The sequence below is a fragment of the Odocoileus virginianus genome, chromosome 17 (assembly GCF_023699985.2).
Source record: "Odocoileus virginianus isolate 20LAN1187 ecotype Illinois chromosome 17, Ovbor_1.2, whole genome shotgun sequence".
Taxonomy (NCBI): domain Eukaryota; kingdom Metazoa; phylum Chordata; class Mammalia; order Artiodactyla; family Cervidae; genus Odocoileus; species Odocoileus virginianus.
In genome coordinates, this window is record NC_069690.1 from 12,369,033 (window position 1) to 12,391,206 (window position 22,174).

Here is a 22,174-nt window from a genome sequence, read left to right on the forward strand (position 1 = left end):
ACCAACATCACTGCCTTCTGCAGAGACTGCACGTTGTCTGACACTGGTTGATACTGTTGCAGGGATTTGGTGCCTTTGAACGCTCAATCTTGACTCAGATCGATCATATTCTGATGGACAAAGAAAGATTACTTCGAAGGACACAGACCAAGCGTTCTGTCTACCGAGTTCTTGGCAAACCTGAGCCAGCAGCCCAGCCTGTCCCGGAGAGTCTGCCAGGGCAGCCGGTAAGGACTCTGATGCATGGTGATTACGGGAGCAGTTCCTAGGAGGCTAATTAAGTGGACGATCTGCTCACCTCCTTGTAGGTATTCCTCGGGGTATAAGAAATAAACGAAAGAAAGGGGGGGGAAAAAAAGCACTGCTTTGTTTGAGAAACTGAGATGATGTGGGAGGGGAAAGTTTTTAAAAAAATGAAGCCATTAGGGGCACAGTTCTTGAGGTGCTAGCCTACTGTGTTACCCCTTTGCCTGGCAAAGAAATAAAGCCACTTTTTCTCCTAAACAAAAAATAATAATGAATAAAACTATTATTAACTTGTGTATAGCCTTCTTTTAATTTTGAGTTAGATATGAGTGGTCATGGAAGCATTTGTAATTCAGTTTTTCAAATTCAGTTTTAAAGCTTCTTATTTAGAAGCACTAATACTGAGTTGAGTGTGTACTTTAGGCTTTCCTTTGCATGTTTATATGCTCCAGAAAAGGATCCAGAATTGGAATAGGCAGATTCTTCTGTCTAAAGGAAACTCTTTTATTTATAGTAGAAATATATACTTAATATGTATTTCTTAAGTTCAGAAGAATTTAAAATGAAAAGTAAAATTCCCTTAGTCTGAAAATTCTACTCCTCAGGTTTAACCAATGTTCGTAGTTGTAACAAGCTTTTAGGTATTTTCTACACAGACACAGACACACACATATATAACACATATGCATTCATAAAAATACGGTTTTTGGAACTTTCCTATTGGCCCAGTGGTTAAGATCCCATGCTCCCAATGCAGTAGGCATGGGTTTGATCCCTGGTTGGGAAACTAAGATCCCACATAGCCCGCACGGCATGGCCAAAAAACCAAAAAAAGATTGTCTTTTTTTTTAACTAAATGGGATGGATATATATATGTGTATAAATATATAAATTATATATAAAATCTTACAGCTTTCTAAATGATTCTAGATATTTTTCCAGGCTGTTACATAGAGATCTACCTCATTTTTTTCTAATGGCTAGAGTATTCTATTGTATGGATGTGTACTATAATTTGTTTGAACAGTGGATATTTATGTTTTCTCTAGTTTTAGAAACAGTGCTATAAGAAACATTCCTGAGCATTTATATATTTTTGTTTTTATGTGAACATGTGGATACACTTCTTAAAGTGGAAATGTTAAGGAGAATATGCACTTTAGATAGATGTAAAATTGCCTCGAAAAGGCTGCTGTGTTTTCCATTACTGAAGATTGCCTGTTTTAGAGGTGAAAAATGATGTTTTTTCATCTCAATTTGCATGTAATAGAATGAGATTAAATATATTTTCATAGAACCATTGAGTATTTGTGTTTTTTTCTGTCAAGTGCGTATTAATGTTTTGCCCATTTTTCAACGGCATTATTTTTGTTCTTTAATTTTAAGAGCTCTTTATATCTTAAGGAAGATAATGCTTTTACTGTTCTGCACATTATGATCACTGCATTACTTTGGTAACTTCATTGGGATTCACTCTTCTCGTTGATGTAGGAGATCCTTCCTGAGGCACCTGCCAATGCCCACCTGAAGGACTTGGATGAAGAAATCTTTGATGATGATGACTTTTATCACCAGGTATGGTTTTTACACTCTTTTCTTTTGTTATAAATCAGGCTTTAGCATTTAAAGACACCTGATAGAATTCTCTGACCTAAAGGTAGCTATCTTACGTTGGAAGGATAGAGTCAGACAGGGTTTCTGAACATGTACTCAGAGTCGACTTGATGTACTTGATGGTTGTACCATCCAGGTAGACTAAACATCTGGGCTATTCTGAAGAGCTAAAATAATTTCCTCTAATCCTGGGTCTCTTTTATCAGTCGTGCATCTTAATGAAACGTGCTGTAGGCTGTCCCCTCTCGAGCTCTGGAGAGCCAGGGATGCTGTTCAGTTTCGGTTGAGTCATTTGTCACAGTGATCTTTGTTAACTTTTATGGAAGACTTTGCAAATGCTTGTTGGAGGTGTAGCCATAATGACAGTCCTAGTAGTATATGAAAGTATGAAGGAAGGAACATAGGAAAATTATATTCTGAAGAAAGTAGAAAAAATGATTCTGTGTTGAGGATACCTCTGGTTTTGCCCTAAAAAAGAGAGATTTTTAAAAATTAATCTTGCTGTTCAGTCTGATGTTCCATAAAATTATTGCTGTGAGTCTTAAAAGTAATGATGAGAGGGTGGAGGCAAGAGGATTGGTGTGTGGCCCCAGGTGTTCCCAGTCAGAGGTCTTGATTCTTTTTTCCTTTTTCTCTGTTATTATGTCCATTTGTCAGAAGAGTGGGGAACTCTATTTTGCTCTAGAATGTCTAAGAGAGTACCCAACATGGGATACTAATGCTGTGTGAGTGTGTGAGATCATGGGAGATAATCCAGAATGTTCCAGTCTTCATTAATTGAAGTGTACATTGTTCGATAGAAAGTGCATCATAAATTAAATAGGCCTAATGAAATAAACTGAAATTACTGGGGGAAGCTGCTTCCACTGGCAATCCTTCGTCTGAAAGATTTTTTTTTTTTTTTTGGCCTGGAGGTCTGCTTAAAAAGAAATAGCATTACTTGATTGGCTCTTCATCCCAATTAATAATTTTAACTTCGATAAATTCTGATTTTAGTTATGACTAGTCACATCTTCGCTTTTCCCCTTGCTGGTTAATTGGGGTGCTGGGGTTAATCTAAATTAAAACTTAAACTAATAGAGGTCAGCGAGGCAGCTGAAACACCTGAGTGAAACAAATGGGGCTGCCAGGCACAACTTTATCTTGGCTGTTTCCCAAGAGGGAAGTGGCAGCAAATTGGAGTTGTTTCAGCCTTCTGTAAAGGTGAATGATGGGTGACACTTGTTAATGTACGGCATCTCCGGAAGCATTCCAGATTGCTTTGCTGCCGCACCAACTGCTGCCATCCACGCACAGTCAGTAGGAACTGGACCAGTTGCCAACATCTGGCAGCACAGCAAGGAATGGGTGCAAGGCTTGAAACCCCGCAGATTCTAAATATGGTGCTTAGAAGTGTGCAGGCTTTAATCACTTACCACTCTTTGGCAGCAGGCTACGACAGCTTATCCCAGCCTCGTACATCACAGTCGACATCTGCTGAGCCGCCAGGCAGCTGCACATTCATTTTCTTTTCTTGCCTTTTCTCTTTGCCTCCTATTCCTCTTCTTCCCACTACCCCCCACTTTCCCTCCCCCCACCCCACCCCCCCGCCTCCCTTCCGTTTTCCTCCCCCTCCCCCAATATGCTTCTTGGGAGAGATGATCTGTAAAGATTACCACTTCATTGTGTGCAAGTAATTGTGGTGATGCCAGACCCTTGACAGACACAACGTAGCACCTGTTCTGCTGACCTGGTTAATTTCTTCTGTTGAGTGGGATTTACCAGAGATTGGAGCTGAAGCCAATTCAATGATAAGGCTAAAGAAAATGGCTGTATGTTTTCTGTCACCTCCCAATTAAATTGGCTTCATAAAGTGCTTTCCTTTATTTGTCAGGGTAGTAAGCCTGAGCTAAGTGTTGCATTCAGAAGTGGTACAATGTATTACAATGGGCCTGTGAGTTTTCATTTGTGTTTTTTGATGGGGTAGGTTGTTTTGGAAGAGCTTGGTGGTGAATATAATAACATTTCGCCCCCCCTTTTTTTTTTTAACCATCTTTGAAGCCAGACTCTGTGGGTCCATGTTTTGTAAGGAAGAGATTATAGCCACATTGAATTTTAATGTTTCATTGTAAGGGTTTAAAGGCTTACTTGGTTAAGTCATGTGTCTCGAGCCTGTGTAAATGCCCTCACCACTGAGAATGGTGTTCAGGGTCAGAATGCGCAACACATACACACTCACTCTCTTTTGTTTCATAAGGGGCCTTAAATGACTGCAACTTAAAAAATATGCCTATGGTGTTTAATAAATGTACATGCGAGTGTGTATGTGTGTGTTTAAACAAATACATACGGAGTGGGGAGAGGACTGGAGAGGATCAGATACTGTAATGGTACCTTTTTTTGAGCTGAAAAGAACCTCACAGTAATGAGTCCCTGAGACATTAACTTCCTGAAAGTCACATACTAGTACTTGATTCAAGATTTTTTAGGCCACACCCTGTTCTTCCCATACCTTTGTTTCTTAAATACTTCATTTGTGAGCCACAGGGAGACTTCACTATCGTATTACACTTTTCATTTTGTAATAACTGAGCTTCATTTTCTTAGAACCAGAAGAAACATTATGTTGTGCTAGAAAGTAATTTTTTTTTTCCTTTGAAGGCAAATGATTTATTGAACTCCTGGTTTCTTAACAATTCTAATGAAAAAAATTAGCCTTCCGGTTGTGTTCCTGGTTTGTTTGGAGCTGTTGAAAGCCCAGAGTGTGCCCGGCGGTGGCGATTTTAGGAGGGAAACTGTTCATAGGCTTCAAACGTTGCTGAGTTCTCACTCACTGGTGGGATCAGTTCGCATCTGGCTCAGTTGTTGTTAGATCTCATCCCTAGAGATTATTTCACAAAATACGAAGGTTGCAAATGACCGTGAAGGAGGAGCCATGTTTTCAGTGTCTGTTGTTCATTTTCATGATCCCATTTGCTACTTTTTTTTTTGACATTAAGTGTTTTTAAGGTGTGTTGTCTATATTGCCACTTAAAGTTGATTTTTGACTCAATAGGCCTGAGTTCTCAAAGAGCAGAGGAAGGACTGATATTTACTGAGCACTAGTAACGTGCTAGCTCCTGGACTGAGTGGGCAGGTACTTGACTCATGTCTTCATTTCATCCTCCCAAGATCTCCAGGTTGAGCTATGACTGCACTTAGCAATGAGCTATAAAGTGACTGTAAAGTGACTGGGTTTTTTAAAAGCATTAAAAAAAATTTTTTTTTTTTTTTAAATTAACTGTTGTCGCCCACAGGCTTTCTCTAGTTGCGGTGAGCGGGAGCCGCCCTCTAGTTGTGGTGTGTGGGCTCCTCGAAGTGGCTTCTCCTGGTGGGGAGCACAGGCTCTTGAGTGTGCAGGCTTCAGCTGCGGCGTGTGACCTCTGGAGCGCGGGCTCGGTGGTGGTGGTGCACCGGCAAGTGACTGGGTTTGTTCTTTTCATAGTGGAGACCTCAAACCAGTTTGTTGTCACCTCGTGAGGTATTTTGCTCTGAAAGGACTAATTGAGCTTAGATATTGACAGGTTAATACCTAGATTTCTGAGGGTTCATTAGGATTTTGTATGTTGCATCTAACTCTGTTTAGTTTTGATCTGGTTTGTCCTGTCACTTTGAATTTAACCAAGAGCGTCTAGAGAAAAGCATAACAGATTCTGTTCTTTTGATGACCACTTTGATGGGTTAAATTTCTCCTTTCATCTGCCATCAGCACATGTCTATAGCTGACCCTGCTACATGCTGGACATTTGTGTCTAAGACATTTGATAATGTCATAAACAAGTAATTACTAATTTGGTGAACTATTAAAAGTCAATAATGTTAAGAAATAGAGAAGAGGCAAGTTTTCTGACAGGGTGGTTTACTTTAATTAAATTGGTGAGTGATTAATATGGACGGCTGATGGGGTGGCTTTAATTGTATGCGTTTAGATTGTAGTGTGAATAAGGGATATATAATGCCATTCCTATGGTTAACGGCCATACAGTGTTCTTGTCAGCATGTGTCTTTCCAGTGGTTCAGCTGACAGCTGAGAATATGCTTTAAAGTTTGATTTGAACCTACTCCTTTTAATTTGTTTCTGGAAAACAGATCCATTCTGTTCAGAGCAGTATTTCATTTTTAGTTTGAGATGTTGCTGCTATTTGAGATGTGGATAGTGTTTCTTAAAAGTTTGAGAAAATTTATTACATGTATATCTTCTTGGTGAGTTGAGAGAAGATGCATATATGAAGTGCATAATTTTGAAAATTGAAATTATGGCTGAAGTTAAAGCAGAGAGTTAATCGGTTTCTTAAGACCTAATAAAGGAGTTAAACCCCAAACCAATATCAGTGTCTAATTAAACCCCAGTTTTAATAATTACAAGATTATGTTTTGAATCTATGCAAGAATTTTATTTGAGATATATTCTAGTTTCTGTGTTGCCATTGTCTGTCTGTCAGTGTTTAGTCCCAAAGATAGTATCAATATCGGCATTTGATAGCTAGCGTGGGCTTGCTGTTATGGGGCCTGCACACACAAAAGCCACATTTTAAATACAAGGTCGAGAAATTTCATCAAACAGCAGCATCAAGGGAAGGCACACATGACTGGCCCTCATTTCTTTCAGTTCTCTTGCTTTAAAAAAATACCGGAGCATAACTTTGGTTCTACTGCTTCGTGTAGACAAAGGTAAAACCTCAGAACAAAGCCTAAAACAGGCTCCATTTGATGGAGCCATCTAGGAAAGAAAGAAGAATTAGCCTCAAACCATCGAAGAAACTTTTCAAATGCAGGTAGTCCCGTGGTAGTTTACTAGGCAAATATGTGGCCAAAATTGCCTTTTCTATTCTAATACAGTGTTCAACCCAATGTCAGCTGGTTAAGTGTCAGTTAGGCACAGGATTCCAGCTGTGTTTGAGTAGACCCCAGTGAAGAGTTTGGCACTTTAGAAAGGGGGCACTACCCATTCACCAATCTGGGCCTTGTGTCGTCTTGTTTTTAAATTACATTCAGTGTATGTAGCTCCTTAAAGCTTTACTTTAAAAGTAAATTATAGGATCAGTGACTTAGCATAAAAGGGGAAGTTAATAAACAGCTTTAGAAGTTGTGGGTATTGTAGATCTAGCATAGAACCTAATTGCTCTGAAGTTAGATAGTGTTGCTGAGAATTGTCCATTCCAAACTGTCTTTATACAGCGTAGAGCCTAGGGGACTAGGGTAGGATCATCTCATCTTTAGACACTGAAATCCAGGTGCTCTTGTCCCATGTTTGATTTTCTTATTTAGTTACTTACTTGTGTATGGCTGCCCCAGGCCTTGGTTGTGGTGCGTGGGCTTCTCATTGCAGTGGCTCCTCCAGTTGTGGGGCCCCGGGATCTAGGTGTGGGGGCTTTAGTAGTTGCAGCATGCAGGCTCAGTAGTTGTGCCACATGGGTTTAGTTGCTCGAAGGCGTGTGGGATCTTCCTGGACCGGGGATTGAACCTGTGTCCTGTGAATTGGCAGGCGGATTCTTGACCACCAGCGAAGTCCCTGACTTTCTAGCATATTACGCTGCCTTTTGACCTGACACGCTTAAAAGTCCATTTGAGCATTTTCTTTTCAGATTCCTAACTGTTTAGGAAATTGAAGATCCAGGGTATATGTTCATACTGTGACAGTTCACATGTTTCACTTTCATGCGATTATGTGCTTCATTCAATAATTGCTATACCAGATGCTAGTTTTACAAAGACTAATAAGACAAACTCCTGCCTGAGGAATTTGTGTCATCTAATGAGAGCAAAAGTGAAAGTGTTAGTCACTCAGTCATGTCTGACTCTTTACGACCCCATGGGCTGTAGCCCACCAGGTTCCTCTTGTCCATAGAATTCTGCAGGCAAGAATACAAGAGCGGGTAGCCATTCCCTTCTCCAGGGAATCTTCCCAACCCAGGGATCAAACCTGGGTCTCCTGCATTGCAGGTGGATTCTTTAAGGTCTGAGCCACCAGGGGGAGTCCTAACAAGAGCAAAGTTCTCAATTTTGTAGTCACATAGCTCCTCTTTCAGAGTATGACTTTAATAAACTTTAAATGAAGAAAATAAATGGTGCACGAGAGCAATCAGGTGCTTGATATGAAAACATACATGTAGCTAAGACTGAGCTCCCAATGCAGGGGGCCTGGGTTCGATCCCTGGTCAGGGAACTAGATCCTGCATGCCGAACTAAGAGTTCACATTCCACAACTAAAAATCCTTCATGCCACAGCTAAGACCTGGCACAGCCAAATAAATAAATAATATTTAAACAAAACAAAACCATGTAGTTCCATTGTGCTATCTTATCACATACTTGTTGGCACACGGGTTTTTCTCTCAACAGACTCCTAATTCCTAAAGTCATGTCTCAATAACTTGTAAAAGACCCTGAGACATGCTGTTAGATATAAATTCTGAATAATAATATACACTCACTATTTTCCAAGAATTTAGTGATTTTTAGAAGCCAGTGTTGCGAAGCTAACATCCACTGAAACTCATTTCAGGTTGGAGGAGCCTTCAGGGAGAGATCCCTGGTCTTCCCCTTGCTCACAGCGAGTGACAGTGAAACCTTCCTGCTCCCAGCGGGGTGGGGGCACAGGGGAGAGCATGCAGGCTGGCGGTGGGTATTTAAAGGTTCATTTTGCCGTAGCCTACCTTTGTGTATTTTTTAAAATTTTCTGTTATAAAAAGTTAAGGAGAAGAAAAGTCTTCAGATTTCTTTCTTCCTTCCATTAATTGATTCAGCAAATATGTGAGTATCAACTATTTATCGAGTAACTGTTGTTCTAGGTTGTGCTATCTGATGCAGTAGCCGCTGGCCACATGTAGCTATTTAAATTTCAGTTGTAGCTAATTAATTAAAATAAAGTTGAAAATTCAGTCTGTCAGTCATGCTAGTCACCTGTCAAGAGCTGAAGCTGCATGTGCTAGGGGCTGTTGTACCGGACAATGCAAATATCAAACATTTCCATCATCACAGAGGCTTCCCAGGTGGCTCAGTGGTAAAGAATCCACCTGCCAATACAAGAGACTTGGGTTCAGTCCCTGGGTCAGGAAGTGCCCCAGGAGAAGGAAATGCCAACCCGCTCTAGTATTCTTGCCTGGGAAATCCCATGGACATCGGATCCTGGCAGGCTACGTCCGTGGGGTCACAAAGAGTCAGACAGGATTGAGCACACACACACACACACACACATCATCACAGAGAGGTCTAGTGGAGCTCGTGAGGGGCTGGAGCAAAGCAAAGGCCGCCCTCACGAGCGTTCATTCTGGCTTAGAGGTAGGGTGATACTGCTGTGGAAAACAATACAACTGGGTATGGGTGAGGGGGCCTGGGGGACAGGATGGTTACTCTTTCAGGTAGGATAGTCAGGAGATTCAGTGATACTTGAGCAGAGCCCTGAGGGCAGTGCACAGCAGACCGTGAAAGTTTTGGGGGGAAAGGGAATGGCAAGTGCAAAGGCTCCAAGGCCCTGCTGAGGCTAGCGTGTTCTAGGAAATCAGGGAGGCCAGTACCCCCGGGGTGGGGTCGGTGAGAAAGAGCGGGATAGGAGAGGAAGTCAGAGCCGTAATGGGAGGCCAGGTCCTGAAGGAGCTTGTAGGCCACCCTAAGGCTTTGGCTTTCACTGGGAAGCCACTGGAGAGTTTTGAATGGAGGAGTCATGATTGGACTAATATTTTTTGAAGCATCACTCTGATGTGTTGAGAATAAATTCTAAGGAGGCAGTCACAAACAGGAAACAGGAGGCTCTCATGATAGTCCAGGCAAGAGATGGTGGTAGCTGAGACTGAGATGTTTTAGAGGGAGTGCTGACAAGTGGCTGGACTCTGAATTTATGCTGAAAGTTGAACTGATGGGTTTTGCTGATGGATTGTGTGTGGAGTGTGGGAAGAGAGGGATCCAGGATGACTTTAGGGTTTTTGGTCTGAGCAGTTGGATGGATGAAGTTGCTATTTACTGAACGGGGGACAAACAGTGAGAGAAGCTAGTTCGGAGAAGAAATCTGGAACTCAGCTTCGGTTACACTAGATTCCACCCCCTGCCCCACCCCGACCCCATTGACCTGTGCTGACTTTAATTATTTTGATTCCAAATTGGTTATATTAAGATATCACTGAAGCATTCATAGGGAATTGTTGAAGTAGTTGTGTGTATAATTTTGGAGTTCATGGAGAGGTCTGAACTGAAGGGATGAACATGAGAGTCAGCAGCATATAGATTGTATTTAATACCATGAGATTGGATGAGATCACCTAGGGATTGAAAGTGGAGAGAAAAAGAGAAAGAGATTCAAAGCCCATGTCCTGGGGCATTCAACATTTTGAGGTTGGGGAGATGAAGAGGATCTAGCATAGATGTTGGAGAAAGTGAGAGAAAATAAAGGAAGAGTGATTTCCCGGTTTCATAGCAAAGTGATTCAAGAAGGAGGAAATCCAGTGTCATCCTGATACCAAAACCAGGCAAAAATATCTCAGGGAAAGAAAACTACTGACCAATATCTCTAATGAATAGAGATACAAAAGTCAACAATCTACTAGCAAACTCACTCCAGTAACACATAGGCAAGAATACTGGAGTGGGTTGCCATGCCCTCCTCCAGGGGATCCTCCCAAGCCAGGGATCGAACCCGGGTCTCGCGCACTACAGGCGGATTCTTTACTGTCTGAGCCACCAGGAAAGCCCCCCACCTCTCCACAAAAAAAAAAAAAAAAAATTATATACCATAACTAAGTGGTATTTAGCCCAGGAATGCAAGATTGTTTTAAAAATCAATTACTGTAATCAGATAATAAGGGCCAAAAACCATGATCATCTCAATAGATGCAGAAAAATGTTTGACACCCTTTCATCATAAACACTCAACAAATAGTGATAGAAGAGAATTCCTTACCTAGTAAAGAACATCTGTGAAAATCCATAACTAACATCCTATTCAGTGGTAAAAGACAGAAAACTTTCCTCAAAGATTAGAAATAAGATAAGGATGCTCTTGCCACTAATATTCAACATTGTACTGGAGGTTTTAGCAAGGGCAGTTAGACAGAAAGAAATAAAAGGCATCTAAGTTGGAAAAAAAGAAGTAAACGTATCTCTTATTTGCAGTTGGCATGATCCTATATATAGAAATCCCAAAGAAGCCACCAGAAGACTACTAGATCGTGAATTGCAGGATACAGAATGAGCACACAAAAATCAGTTGTGTTTCTATATACCAGCAGTAAGCAATCTGAAAAGTTAAGAAAGCTATTCCATTTATAGTAGCATCCAGAAGAGGAAAATACCTGAGAGTAAATTTAACCAAGGAGGTAAAGACTTATATGTGTGTGTGTGTGTGTGTGTGTGTGTGTGTGTGTGTGTGTGCTCAGTCATGTCCAACTCTTTGTGACCCCATGGACTGTAGCCTACCAGGCTCCTCTGTCCCTGGAATGTTTCCAGGCAAGAATACTGGAGCAGGTTGGCATTTCCTACTCCGGGGGATCTTCCCAAGCCAGGGACTGAACCTGTGTCTCTTGCATCTCCTGCATTGGCAGGCAGATTCTTTACCATTGGTGCTTACCTGTGAAGCCCAAAAGACCTGTATGTAGAAACTTATAAACATTGCTGAAAGAAATTTCAAAAGACCTAAATAAATGGAAAGCCATCCCATTTCATGGATTAGAAGAATTCTAATTTATGGATTAGAAGACTTAGGTATTGTTAAGATGACAGTACTCCTCAATTGATATACAGATTCAATACAATCTCTATCAAAATCCCAGCTATCTTTCTGCTGAAAGTGATGAGCAGATCCTAAAATTGATATGCAAATACAAAAGACCCAGGATAGCCAAAACAATCTTGAAAAAGATCAAAGTTGGAGGACTCATAGTTCCTAATTTCAAAACTTATTACAAAGCTATAGTAATCAAGATGTTGTGGTACTGGTTTAAGGTTAGGCATATAGATCAATAAAATACAACTGAGAATTCAGAAATAAACCTTTACAGTTATGGTCAATTGATTTTCGACAAGGGATGCCAAGACAGCGGTTAGAAGTCTTTACAACAAATAACGCTAGGACAACTGGATACCTACTTGCAGAAGAGTGAAATTAGAGCCCTCTATCATTCCTACACGAAGATTAACTCTAAGTTGATCAAATACCTACATATAAGAACCAAAACTATAAAACTTTTAGAAAAAAACACAGGAGTAAATCTTCATGACTTTGAGTTAGGAAATAGTTTCTTAAATATGACAACAAAAGCACAAGTGACAAAACAGAATAAAAAACAGATATGTTGGACTTCATTAAAATTGAAAACTTGTGAGCTTCCAAAGGTCCTACCAGGAAAGTGAAAAGACCCACAGAGTGGGAGAAAATATTTTCAAATTGTATATCTGATAAAGGACTGGTATCTAGAATATATAAAGAACTCTTAAACTCAATAATCAAAGCAAATAACCTACTAAAAAATGTCAAATGATCTGAATAAACATTTCTCCAAGGAAGATATTTAAATGACCAGTAAGATGCTCATCGTTATTAGTCTTTAGGGAAATACAAATCAGAACCACAATGACTACTACTTTGATCCCTAGGATAGCTATGATCAAAAAAGACAGATCAAGTTTGGGGAGGATATGGAGAATTTGGAACCCTCGTACACTGTTGGTAGAAATATAAATTGGTGCAGCCTTATGGAAAACAGTTTGGTAGTTCCTCAAATCATTAACCATAGAGTTACCATATGACCCCGAAATTCTACTGTTAGGTTTATACCCAAAAGAAATGAAAGTCATATGTCCACACAAAAACTCGTATATGAATATCTGCAGCATTATTCATAATAGCCACAAAGGAAATAACCCAGTGATCATCAACTGATAAATGGATAAATAAAACATGGTATATCCTACAGTAAATATTATTCAACCATAAAGAGCATGAAGTACTGAAACTTGCAACATGGATAAACTTTTGAAAACATTGTCGTAAGTTAAGTGAAACAAGAGATTCACAAAAGACCATATTTATATGATTTATTAAATGCTCCGAATAGGCACAATTTATAGAAGCAAAAAGTGGATAGGTGGTTGCCTAGGGCTGGCAATATTGGGGGTGAAATGGGAGTAGCTGATGAAAAATGGGTTTCTTTTGACAGTGATGAAAATATTCTGAAATTGATTATGATGATGGTAGCCCACCTCGGTGAATATACAAAACCATTGAATCATTGTTTAAATTGGTGAACTGTATTGTATGTGCATTTTATCTGAATAAGTTTGGTTTTTTTTTCTTTAAAGGAGTGACATACTGTGTTGAATGTTGCGATAGATCAAGTAAGATAAGGAGTGAGAACTGGCCATTTGGTTCAGCAGTGTGGAAGCCATTGGGACCTTCACAGAAACTGTTTTGTTCGAGTGCTGAAGCGGGTTCAAGAGAGAACAAAGGGAGAAAAGTTGGAGACAGCATAGACAGTCAGGAGAAAGCTTCCTCTAAAGAGGAGAAATGGGGCAGCAGGGGTCAGGAGCGGGTTTCTTGTTTGGTTTTCAGGTAGATGTCCTCTGTATGTTGCTTTTGTTGTCGCCCATTTGTTTATTTTTTAGGCCGTGCAGGGTCTTCGTTGCTGTACACAGGCTTCTCATCGTGGAGCCATGGGTGAGAATGGCTGCTGCTGTGTACGCAGGTAGAGAGGAGTTGGTCTGATGGACAGCTCTTGTGTAGATATGGGCATGAGGACATTGTGGGAACTCTTGTTCCCAAGGAGCTATGGGGAGGGTAGTATGTGAGGTTCTTTCTTACCTGAGTGCAGGGGCTGGAGGTTTGAGAAAAGAGAAGGTACGGCAGAGTCCACAAACAGAGCAGGAGAGTGTAATTGTCTGGGAGCACTGGAGACCCGCGTAAGGTTAGTGGAAATGATTTTCAAGTGAGTGAGACCAGTACAGTCCACCTTGTCTGTTTCTCCACTCGTTGCAGCCGTATGGATGCAGGTACTGAGACTTAACAAAGAAATACAGGCACACAATCCCTCACCTGCAACTCTGACACCGAAAACTCACAGTAGTGTGCTTATTTGTTTTTGTACGTTTGGCAAAACATTGTGGTGGCAATGTCTGAATGGTTCTGAAGCTGTATTAACCTATGAAAATGAAAGTCATTCATTCGTGTCCGACTCTTTATGACCCCATGGACTGTATAGAATTCTTCAGGCCATAATACTGGAGTGGGCAGCCTTTCCCTTCTCTAGGGGATCTTCCCAACCCAGGGATTGAACCCAGATCTCCCCCACTGCAGGCGGATTATTTACCAACTGAACTACTAGGGAGGCCTGCGTATTAACCTATAAGGCTTTACTTATCCCACTAGGTGGGGATAATCATGTATTTTGCTGCAGAGGTGTTGATGTGTTTGACTTTGGGGTGCTGCCCCAGGCTCCGCTGGGGCATTTATGATACATACATTGTATCATCACCTTCCCCCAAATCCCGAAAGCTCTGAATTCCAGAGCACATCAGTCTCCGAGGAACCGTGGATCTGTATGACAAAGGGACAGCACGCAGCAGACTTGAGGGTGTTTACCAGAAGTGGCCATCCTGGTGGACAGTGGCATCACATGCCATGAGTACGGGGATAAGCGAGCACGTGAGGAGAGGCGGAGGCACCCCAAAAGGCGGCAGGTCAGTGGGCTGTTGTCTGTGCCGGGAGAATTATGGGAGTCTGCAGGCTGCAGGGAGGGTCCTGGAAGGAGAGGCTGAGGTTTGTTTCCTCTGGGCTTTTCATCCTTAGAGGACATAATACAGAATATAGGTTAGCACTGCCCTCTTGGTTCCTTGTAGAGCCTTTTTAACACAATAGTCTCTAGTTCTGAATGACCTCTTCATTCTTTCAATACAGATGTTACATAGCATAGTGTCATCATACAACAGAATGCCATATAATGCCCAGAAATAGTCAGTGATTGATCTAGTACCCAAAAGGATGTATAACCCCTCTCCTCACCTTTTATTTTGTGTGTGTGTGTGTATATATATATATATACACACACACGCACACACCAGAACATCTGTCTGTTTACCAAGAGACAGAATACTGGAAATGGGGGCTGTTGGAAATCCTCAACAATAGCACTCCTGGTACCTTGCTCCTTTTGGTATAGATTAGGAAGAATGGCTTAATGCAGTCACTTAGTCCTTGTAAAATTCTTTTTATGTATAGGAAAAAGAAAGGAAAAGCAAGTTCTTTAGCAGTCAAACTGCCTATTTCTCTCTCTGTCTTCACATATCAGAGCCGAACACTGATAGTGATTTACTTACACTTCTAGTTAATAATTAGACATTGGGAGACACCATATATCATTCCTAATGGAATATATGGGGTCTGATGAGAAAGTTTTCTGTTTTGACTAATAAATTTTAACCCAAATAGCCAGGCCTGGTGAAATATTACAGCCTTCGAAATATTTTAGAACTTGTACTGAGGAAACAGTGTGAATTTCCTCAGCGAATGAATTTATCATCCCTTCCAAATCACAGGCCTTAGCTCCAGCTGTGGAGTGGAGGCACAAGGCAACGCTGAATCAGAAAGTGGAAAAACTAATCAAATCCTTAAAAGGCCGAGGGCAGTGAGGCAGAGTTAAGGCTGACTTTTTCAGCAGTCGCCTCGAGCTGTACTTTTTCTGATTTTAGTAACCAAAGGTGGGTTATCTGGAACTTCAGTAGTAAGATGAGCTTGGGTTTTTATTTACGCATTTTGACTTCCCTCCGTTCTTTTCCTGTTATTAATATTATTATTGTAAATATTGTACTTGCTGCTGCAGAAGTGGGATGCTTTTCATCTTTGATCCAAAGATCTAGAACTTAACTCTTTCCTTTCAGAGATTCTGTCGAAGAGTCACTGTGAGCAAGGCAGTGTGCAGAGTTCTGAGGGAGGAGAGAATTTTGAGTGAGACTGTGCCCTGCCCCCAGGACGCTTATAGTCAAGCAAAGGAGCCGTAAACAACCCGAGTGCTGGGTTAGGGGGTGATAAAGAATTCAGGAGAAGGGAGATTTGTAACGTTCTGGGAGAACTGGAGAAGGCTGCGGGAGTTTGATCGAGGCCTTATGGGGGTGGATAGGATGCTGCGCAGGGTGAGGTGGAGGGTGGCTGTGGGAGCAGAGGGTGATGGGCTGGGTGCAGGTCCTGGAGAGGGAAGCTCAGTTAGTTGTCCTAATAGAATAAATGGTAAAGAAGAGGATCACTTGTGCCCAAATTAATCATGGTTTGGTTTGGAAAAAGTCCTTCAAATAACAATCTGCTTTTCAGGTATTGACTCACTACTTTTGTGAGTCTTTTCTGTGCTTTTTACCCTTTCTACCTTCCATTCTGATTGTTCTTCGTTACATACCCTACTTGTTATCCACTGTTGGCAATCAGTAGAAAGGAACTTTGAATTATCATCTTTGCTCATTGTTATTGTTAGCAGCTGTGGTGATTCAGCTATGGAATTTTTTTGTCCCAAATTGAGTTCTGTCTTTATGTGTGAGTATCATTATCTGATGTCGACAGTATTTTGATTTATTGAACACTTGCATTTTGCAAAGTGCTTTACTTTTATCATCTTTTAAGATTGTAAATCAACTTTATGAGGTACAGTTATTATGAGGAAACCAAGTCTCAGAGGGGTCAAATAACTTGTCCCAAACTTCACATCTAATAAAGGGCACAGAACCCAGGTATGTCAGGCTCCAAAGCCATGGCATTTTATGGACTTCCTGGGCGATGTTTACAGTTATGTTGAACCATGGGGCAGAATTGAAAACTCATATGTAGAATCATTAGATCTTAGAAGATGGGAGATGGGCACCTGCAACTGGGATTTGACAAACAATAAAAGAAACACTGATAATAGAAAACACTATATGAAATGAATCCCCTCCTTTATTACAAAGATGTCAAGACACCTTTCTTGTAGTAAAAAGACCAACTTGAAGATACTACAAAAAGAGTCACATATGAGGGGGCATGGGGGAGGTGGTTAGATGAAGAACAAAAGGCCTGCTCTTTGTTTCCTGAGAAGAACCAGCTCTCTCCCTTGGGAAATGAGACCTGAGAGAGAGGCAAGATCAACATCATTTTAACAGTAAAATAATGAGAAGTGTTTTGAGATTTTTTTCATTCATTTGGATTGAGTAGTTTTTGAAAAAATTCAGGTTCTCTTGGGATGGTTAAAAAAAGGGTAATTCCCACGCACTTAAACCACACAGTTCTCTAGGCCCTGTGCAAGATGTGGGAGAAAGAGAATGTTGTTTGAGGAGGAGGAGGTACTGATAATTGTGCAGTCACTTCAGTCTTTTCCGACTCTTGGAGACCCTGTAGACCGTAACCCGCCAGACTCCTCTGTCTATGGGATTCTCCAGGCAGGAATACTGGAGTGAGTTGGCATGCCCTCTTGCAGAGGATCTTCCCAACTCAGGGATCGAGCCCATGTCTCTTATTTCTCCTGCACTGGCAGGCAGGTTCTTTATCACTAGTGCCAAGAGATTAAAAACCACGAGGTTCCCCAATTGCTTAGGTAGATAGTGGTACTCTGGATTAAAAGCAAGGTATTACACAGTATGATTCCTTTTGTTTAAAAACAAAAGGAGTGTCTGTGTGTGTGTGTGTGATAAAGTAAATAAAAATTTGATATTTTCTGCCAGAAACAATTCCCCCACTCTTTGCATATATGTATTTATTGAGCTCCTTCAGTGGGCCAGTGAACAGGATAGAGTGGTGAGCACACTGTTACATTCTCTGCTTTCTGCGAAGCAGACAGTCAGCTAATGGAGGAAATAGACATTAATTATGTACTCCACTAATAAAATGTAAATTAAATACAGCAGGAACATCATAGGAATGTGTATGGAGGGCTGCAGTTAAGAAAGACTTTCCTGAGGAAGGAGGTAATTGAGCTGAGATTTAGCAAGGAGGTAGAGAAGGTGGCGCAGTGGTCAATAATCTGCCTGCCAGTGTAGGAGATGCAAGAGACATGGGTTTGATCCCTGGGTCTGAAGATCCCCTGGAGAAGAAAGTGGCAACCCACTCCAGTATTCTTGCCTGGAGAATCCCACGGACAGAGGAGCCTGGTGGGCTACAGTCCATGGGGTCACGAAAGAGTCGGACATGACTGAGCACACACACAGAGGGTGTGATGTAAGCCAGTTAGTGGTTAGGGAAGCATGTTCCAAGCAGTGCAGGTGCAAAAAAGGGTTCCAAAGACATCTCCTGTCTTTGTCCTTCTGGCCACATGCTCTCATTTTACTGAAGCACATCTTCCTGTGAAAGAGCCTGTGGAAGGTAAATTATTGAGTCCTTGCCTGTGTGAAATGCTTTATGAACTCTCATCCTTGGTTAGTGCTTTGGCTGTGTATGGAACTTGAGGTTGAAAGTCATTTTCCTCAGGATTTTGAAGGTTTTGCTCTGCTGTCCTCTGCCATCTGTTATTGCTATTGATATGTCTGATCCCATTTAGGTTTATGTTCCTTAATGTTTCAGATGACTGTGTAATTCTTTGTCAAGACCGGGGCCCTTGAGGTGCTAGCCTGAAGAAGTAGCAGGGCAGGAGACTTTAGCCAGGACTTTCTGTGGTAGGTGGGGCCATGTAGTCACCCTCTGTACATGTGACCTATTTTTCCTCTCACCCTTTAGGATCGTCTCTTTGCTTCTAGAGTTCCACATTTCATGACGATGTGTCTTATAAAAGGTTCTTTTTCCTTCATTGCACTAGGTTGCATTGGGTGGTGATTATTAGTTCATTCCCATCCTTCAATTTGGGGGGGGGGGGTCCATAATTATTTCTTTAATAATTTTCTCCCTACCTTTGTTAAGTAGGTGTTTAACATCCTGGATTATCCCCTAAGTTATTTTCTTCTTTCACAGATAATCAAGGGACATTATCTGTTTGCTGAGAGATTTTTGTACATTTGTCTTCCAGTTCTTCTATTGAAAATGTTAAACGTTTCTTGTGTTCAATTTCTCATTTTACTGTTTTCTCATAGCATCCCATTCTTGTGGAAGTGTGTTTTCTCTCACTTCTCTGAGGGTGTCCTCAGAGAGGAGGAGGAGGAGGAGTTGTGAGTTCTTTTCTCTTTTCTTTCTTTTGTGTGTGGGTGTTTTGTTTGTTCCTTGCATTGCTTTCTTGAGTTGCTTTTTTTCCTGTTTCCTTTAGTCTGTGTCTGAGGCTTTCCTCAGATGCTGGGGATCCTTCATGTTTCAGAGTACAGCATTGGAAAATAGCTCTGAAACCCGGGTGGAGCTTTCTGTCTCCTTTGTATGTAATTTTGCTGAGAACTGACCTCTTGGTTCTTAGAACTTGGATATCTCCTTTTCTGGGGAGCAAGGGGATGACCATGCAGTTCCTCCAGAAAACACTGCCCTGCTCTCCTGCCTAGGAACTTATCACATGGCGACAGTGTCCTGAGCACAGGGTGGGGAGGGAGACAGAAGGCCTCAGACGTCAGCCTTCTGTACCTCGTATCTCTCAGTTTGGAGCTTCTGTGACTCCGTTTTTCCGGAGAATTGAGCCTCCTTTCTCCCGGGGGGCAGTCACTTGGCCGAATGGACACTCCAGAAGGCCCGTGGTTCTCCACCCGCCGCCTTCCAGGGGCACCACCCTCAGAGCTCCTGTTCACAGGGGTTCCATGGGCCTGATCCGCTTCACGCTCACCTTCATTGCCGGTGGGCCCTCAGGCGATAACTTCCTTTTTGCTCCTTCATCTCCCATCTTGGAGAATTTTGTGAAAAATCTACTCTCACTAGCTCTCCCTTTCCTCTTTTTTTCTTGTGGGTTAATACATCTTTTTTTTTTTTCCTCCTCTACTATCTCTTGGAGGAGTTGAGAAGGAAGATGAGATAAACCAGTGTGTTCAGCCTGCCATTTTTAACTGACTCCAGCATACCTTTTTCCAGGCAGAGTATGATAACTGCTGGTTAGATTCTGATAGTACTGTCAGTGCCATTCCTTGCATATGTGGTTATGGGTCACATAGGTTTTTGTGGGCTGACTGCGGAACCCACCCACATGTGAGATTTTCCCCTAGAACTAGAGAATTGTTTCTGAATTGACTCTCTGGAGGAATTATAACAGACTAGAACAAAAATATTTCACATACCTCTCCATTTTCCGGATCACATAGAAAATTACAGATACTGTATCATTATTGTTGAAATAAAAAACCTCTGGTAACTAACAGAAACCTGAATTTTATTGAAAAAGTTTGTTCGTAAGTAAAGCCATAAAAATTGAACAAAGAAGCAAAGCTAAATTCTTCCATCAGTATCCCTAAAACTTCATTTTTCTGCAACTTTTTGGAAAGCAGTATTCCTAATTAAATTTAAGCCTAGTGATAGTGAGAGCTGTGGGAAATTGTGGGAAATGGCAATAGCCAGGAGAAGAGTTTATTTACCTGTATTTTCTTGCTGCTTTCTTATTCCTGCCTTGCACACAACAGGATCTTTTCACACTGAATGAGTACATCGGATTGAATGAATAACCTAGACTCAGCCAGATAGACCAATAAAACTCTCTTCCTAACTACAAATGACTAAGAATAGCTGTGTAAAGCACCAAGGTAATGAAGATGCAACCCAGAATGTGTAAAGTAGACAGGGTGCTTGAGAGTAAATGCTGCACCAGCTTGGTGTTGGAATCGCAGGGACCGCTGTGTGTGTCACGCACCCGCTGCGGTTGTGGGGGTCCTGTTCCAGCCTTCCCCATTGTGCTGGGGCAGTTTTCCCAGAGCTTCCAGTGGCTATCACAGCCCCAGGAAAGCCAGGAATGGTGACTGTTCTCTCTTACGTGGCTGGAACAAGGTAAGGGCAACGAGATGTACTCATTTCATTATTTATTTTCCTTCCTTTTTAAAAAAATATTATTTTTAATAGATTGATGATCGCTTTACAATATTGGTTTGATATCTGTCATACATCAGCATGAATTAACCATAGGTGTACATATGTCCCCTCCCTCTTGAATCTCTCTCCCAGCTCCCACCCATTCCCACCCCTCTAGATTATTACAGAATAAGCCCCACTGGGGCTTCCCTTGTGGCTCAGATGGTGAAGAATCTGCCTGCAATGCAGGAGACCTGGGTTCAATCCCTGGGTTGGGAAGATCCCCTGGAGAAGGGAATGGCAACCCACTCCAGTGTTCTTGCCTGGAGAATCCCATGGACAGAGGAGGCTGGTGGGCTACAGTCCATGGGGTCACAGATAGTTGGACAGGACTGAGCATCTAAGCACAGTGTGAGTTCCCTGAGTCATAGAGCAAATCCCCATTGGCCATCTGTTTACATGTGTACATTGATTCACACTACTCTCTCCCTTTATCTCACCCTCTCCCTCTTCTTCTCACCCTGTCCAATACTCAGTTCTCTGTCTGCATCTCCATTGCTGTTCTGCAAGCAGGTTCGTCAGTATGTTTTCCTTCCTTTTTATTCTTCTTTGTTTAAAACAAATTCTTTTTGTTGACCTGTCTCCCCTCTGCCTGCGCAGCCTTGCTGTTGACAGGCTGTGGACCAGGAACCGGAGCCCGTTTCGGCTTAGCCTGAAGGGCGGCTGCTCACAGAGTGGCAGTGGTACATGGGTCCCTGTGTCGCGCATCCGTGTAACACTGGGTTTGGATCTTGTATTCAGCTGCCAGAAGTGACTGTGATGAAGTAGGGGAGATAAACTGATAGATTGGCTGCCAGAAAGATGTTGGGAGTCAATCAGATAAACAGGGCAGAGAAATAGCTTGCTGTTTTCCAGTGATAATAAAACAGAGGCCTCCGGTCCCCACATTTTTAAACATAATTGCCACGGTAATAATGTCTAAAATAAGCAAATGAAAAAGCAGCACAGGGGGTTTTTTTATTTGCGATTGAGATTGCCTTTTCCCTTTTGCAATAAAGATTCATCCTATATGGAAATGAATATTTTTACAAATTTGTTTTCCTTCTCCCAGTGCCCACTTACATAAGCAAATGACAATTAGTGAACTGCTTTCTGTAGGAATGTATCCCTTCTTTATTCCCCTCAGACTTCGACTATTTAACTTGGTGAACTATATATATGTTGCTTCTGTGCCTTATCTACAAAATAATTACTTATGTTTGTGAAGAAATGAGTTTTAAAGTAAAACCTATATTCTTGACTGGTGACAAGCTGGAAGGGGTTTATTTTCAGGATTTCTTTCAGAAGATTTTTGGAATTTTAATCTCTGTTGCTGTTTCCCTGTGCATAGCACTTGTGTAGGAGAGATGATAATCTAGCTTTATTATTATAAGTTAAAATTCTCCTCCTTTAATGTCTAAC

At 41.5% G+C, this 22,174-nt stretch overlaps 1 protein-coding gene across 2 annotated transcripts in view; it reads left to right on the forward strand.

Moving 5' to 3' along the window:
* The window catches only part of AATF (apoptosis antagonizing transcription factor), a 102,179-nt gene that overhangs the window by 42,243 nt on the left and 37,762 nt on the right, over nt 1-22,174 (forward strand). For both annotated transcript variants that reach the window (XM_020890055.2, XM_020890056.2), the window contains exons 7-8: nt 63-227; nt 1,738-1,821. In XM_020890055.2, the coding sequence (XP_020745714.2) occupies nt 63-227; nt 1,738-1,821 (249 nt within the window). The remainder of the gene's footprint in view (nt 1-62; nt 228-1,737; nt 1,822-22,174) is intronic.